Raw genomic sequence first — 3,669 nt, 5'->3', positions numbered from 1 at the left:
GAGGCTGAGGCAAGAGAATTGCTTAAGCCCAAGAGTTTGAGGTTGCTGTGAGCTGTGATGCCGCTGTACTCCACCCAGGGCAACATAGTGAAACTGTGTCTCAAAAATAAAATAAAATAAAAAGTTAACATGTGAAAGGATTGTGAGTCTTAATAGAGAAATCATAGAAAAATTACTAAGTCATAGTTTTTCCAAAAGGGCTAAAATCAATCAATGAGCTTTTGGTTCTCTCTCTCACTCTCTCTCTCTCTCTCTCCCCTCTTTCCCTCTAGCAGCTGGCAGGCACTCTGTGGAGCTCTATTTTCACAATATCTGAAAAAAACATACAGAAAGGAAATGTAAATCTTTCTCTTTACATTCACCAGCTCACTACCTTTTAGAATCTGTTTTATAGGCTCAAAGAGTCCCTGAACTGAACAATAGGATGCAAGTTTCAGGTGTCAGTCATATCTCAAGGACAAAATCACCAACAGGATCCAAACTACCTGTGATAACTGTGTTTCCAAGGACAAGAGAGCTGCTTGCATTCCAGCCACTAAGAAGACAGAAGAGGCAAGTGTAGTAGGTTCACACTATCTTGTTACTTTGGCTACAATCACTATTTTTCTTTCTCTTTGTCCCCATAAAGGCAGCAAGCCTACTGACCCTAGTGCTGGCATTTCTTCTCTTTCTTGAAATTGGAATCTTCTTGCTTTCTTTCTCCCAGACTTCAAGTGTTTTGTTATGCATACTGAGGGCCTGCAGGTAGGTCTAGAATAGCCATAGGCCTGTTAGTGAATCACAAAGGACATCTCTAAGAGGTGGAGTGGGCATGACCAGGCATGTCTGATCTCATTTCTTGGCTAGCAACTCATTTTTAGGGATGCTTTTGGCCGAGGGGGTGTCCAATCAGTCAGTCACTGAGGGAGGAGCCTTAAGAGTTAATTTAGTTCATAGTCCTAACAACATGATTGTTTTCTGCTGCCTTTTGAAATGGTTACTTTCCCAAATTCTACTCCCAGAATCTCTCAGGTCCAGGTGAAAATAATTACTGTAAATTCTCATAAGATTCTTGAAATATCTTTCCTTTGTGAACTCAATAATACCATCTATGTTGTTTAATAAATCCCATTGCAAGAGGATTTCTTGGTCAATTCCCAAGTGACTGCAGCATCCATTTTATCTACAGCTGCTCAACAACTAATGATTCAACTAGATCAGTTACTTATATTTAAGTTTGATCTATGCTTTCTGTCAGAAGCTTACTTAACATTCTCAATAATCCAAAGCCCATATTCTCACATAGATTTGGTAAGTAAAGGTGTTTTACAAATGATTTCTACTGAAATATTTTAAATGTTTTCCCTTCCAACTCCCATCTCATAACCTCTATTCCATGGACCTGAGAACAGTGTAAGAGTTTACATATAATAGCATATATAAAAGGAGAATTCAAACAGGGGTGGGGTGAAAGAGGTTAATCTTTGAGTGCCTTCCCACAAAACTGATGTGATTTATCCTTCAGGATTCAAGATAAAACTTTAAATTATAGAATTATAAATATTTATAGGTGGAGCAAGCTCATATTTTAACAAAAATAAATTATGATCAAAGAAAGTTACATGGTTTTCCTTTGGCTGCAGTAAATTTGATAGTAAACCAGTTATCTTTCATGGGATGAATATATGCAAATCTAACTTTTGTGTTTCTTCTGGGTTTCAGTGAGAAAACTTTTATCTGTGAATATGTTAACAGCTCTCTGGAAATTTGCAAGAGTTCTGCAACTATTCATTGAAACCTCACTATAATGTTTGAGATCCATGATATAAGAGCTGTATATGTGCTATAATTGTATATGTTTTTACAGTAAGGTTATCTTTATGGATTAATTCTGAATGACTAAATGGGTAAGCAGAAAGTAAGTGCTTACAAAGTGTTATCTATTATCTTTATAATTGTGTCTATAAATAGACAGAGAAATAGGTAGGTGGGTCTGTTTAGAATGTTATTATCTTGATTGGGTTGCCATCTAGAACCAGGAAAGAAAGTGTTTTTTTTCAATACCTATGAGTTAATGAGTATTTTGCTATAATCTCTTAACATTCCATAATTCCTTTCCAATATACAAAATGAGAAGGATGGAAAGAAGAGTCTAGATAAGTTTCATAGAGAAGAAATAAGCTCATGAAAGTAGATTCTTGGAAATAAAGCTTTTGTTTCAATTGAATCATACATTCCTCTTGATTTTTTTTTTCATGATACAGGCTTCTACTATGAATCAAGACAATGGATGTGGCCAATAAGTCTACTGTCAGTGAATTTTTTTTGCTGGGGCTTTCTGATTCCTGGGAACTACAGATGTTTTTCTTTATGGTGTTTTCATTGTTTTATGTGGCGACAATGGTGGGTAATGGCCTCATAGTCATCACAGTCATGGCTGACTCTCACCTGCATGCTCCTATGTATTTCCTGCTCACCAACCTTTCCATCATTGATATGTCTCTTGCTTCCTTTGCCACCCCCAAGATGATTACAGACTACTTAACTGGTCAGAAAACCATCTCTTTCAATGGTTGCATTACCCAGATATTTTTTCTGCACCTTTTCACTGGCACAGAGATTATCTTACTCATGGCTATGTCCTTTGACAGATACATTGCAATCTGCAAGCCCCTGCACTATGCTTCTATCATTAGTCCGCAGGTGTGTATTGCACTTGTAGTAGCTTCCTGGACTGTGGGAATTATGCATTCAATGAGCCAGGTCATATTTGCCCTCACGTTACCATTCTGTGGACCCAATAAAGTAGACAGTTTTTTCTGTGATCTTCCTGTGGTATTCCAACTGGCTTGTGTGGACACTTATGTTTTGGGCCTCTTTATGATCTCAACAAGTGGCATAATTGCTTTGTCCTGCTTTATTCTCTTATTCAATTCATATGTTATTGTCCTGGTTACTATCAAGCATTACTATTCCAGAGGATCATCAAAGGCTCTTTCTACCTGCACAGCTCATTTCATTGTTGTCTTCCTGTTCTTTGGGCCATGCATCTTCATCTACATGTGGCCACTGAGCAACTTTCTAGTAGACAAGATCCTGTCTGTGTTTTATACCATCTTTACTCCCATTTTGAACCCAGTAATCTATACCTTGAGGAATCAAGAAGTAAAGACAGCCACGAGGAAACTGAAGAGCAGGTTTCTAAATTTTAACAAGGCATCACCTTCTTGTTATTTTTAGTTTTAACTTCTAGTTCTAGGTAACTTGTAGTTTTAACTTCCTAGGCATTAAGTATAGTTTTTGTGACACAGCATTGATCACAATGCTGTTCTAAGCTCTTATTTCAGGAGTTCTTATCAAATTGTAATTTCTAAGAATTTATGAGAGCATGGATCAGTGCATTTTAATGCTATTGTCACAAATGTGTTCAAAATACATCTGAAATTTCAGAGAAGCAAATTAATGGAAATAATTTCTTCCAGAAACAAAGACTATTTATAAAAATACCAGGAGTAAGTGTTCTAGTTCTTTAATAATGCTAATCACTTCATTGGAAAAATAGGAACAAATAATAATAAGGAATGTAGATTAAAGGAAAACTAGGAGATAATGACAAATACATTCAGTTAATAACTAAGTTAGTGAATTACTTCTAAAATATGACAAATTAGTAAGACTTCCATAACCTTA

General features: G+C 36.3%; 1 protein-coding gene across 1 annotated transcript; it reads left to right on the top strand.

The window, feature by feature from the left end:
- Nucleotides 1–2,265: 2,265 nt before the first annotated feature.
- Nucleotides 2,266–3,219, top strand: LOC100948127 (olfactory receptor 4K2). The gene has a single exon (XM_012809830.1). It carries the CDS (start codon nt 2,266–2,268, stop codon nt 3,217–3,219), a length of 954 nt encoding a protein of 317 aa, XP_012665284.1.
- The last annotated feature ends 450 nt before the right edge of the window (nt 3,220–3,669 follow it).

Source organism: Otolemur garnettii, unplaced genomic scaffold (assembly GCF_000181295.1).
Source record: "Otolemur garnettii isolate 467f Iridium unplaced genomic scaffold, OtoGar3 scaffold00114, whole genome shotgun sequence".
Classification (NCBI taxonomy): domain Eukaryota; kingdom Metazoa; phylum Chordata; class Mammalia; order Primates; family Galagidae; genus Otolemur; species Otolemur garnettii.
Note: the sequence above shows the minus strand (reverse complement) of the source record. Positions and strands in the feature narration are given on the sequence as shown.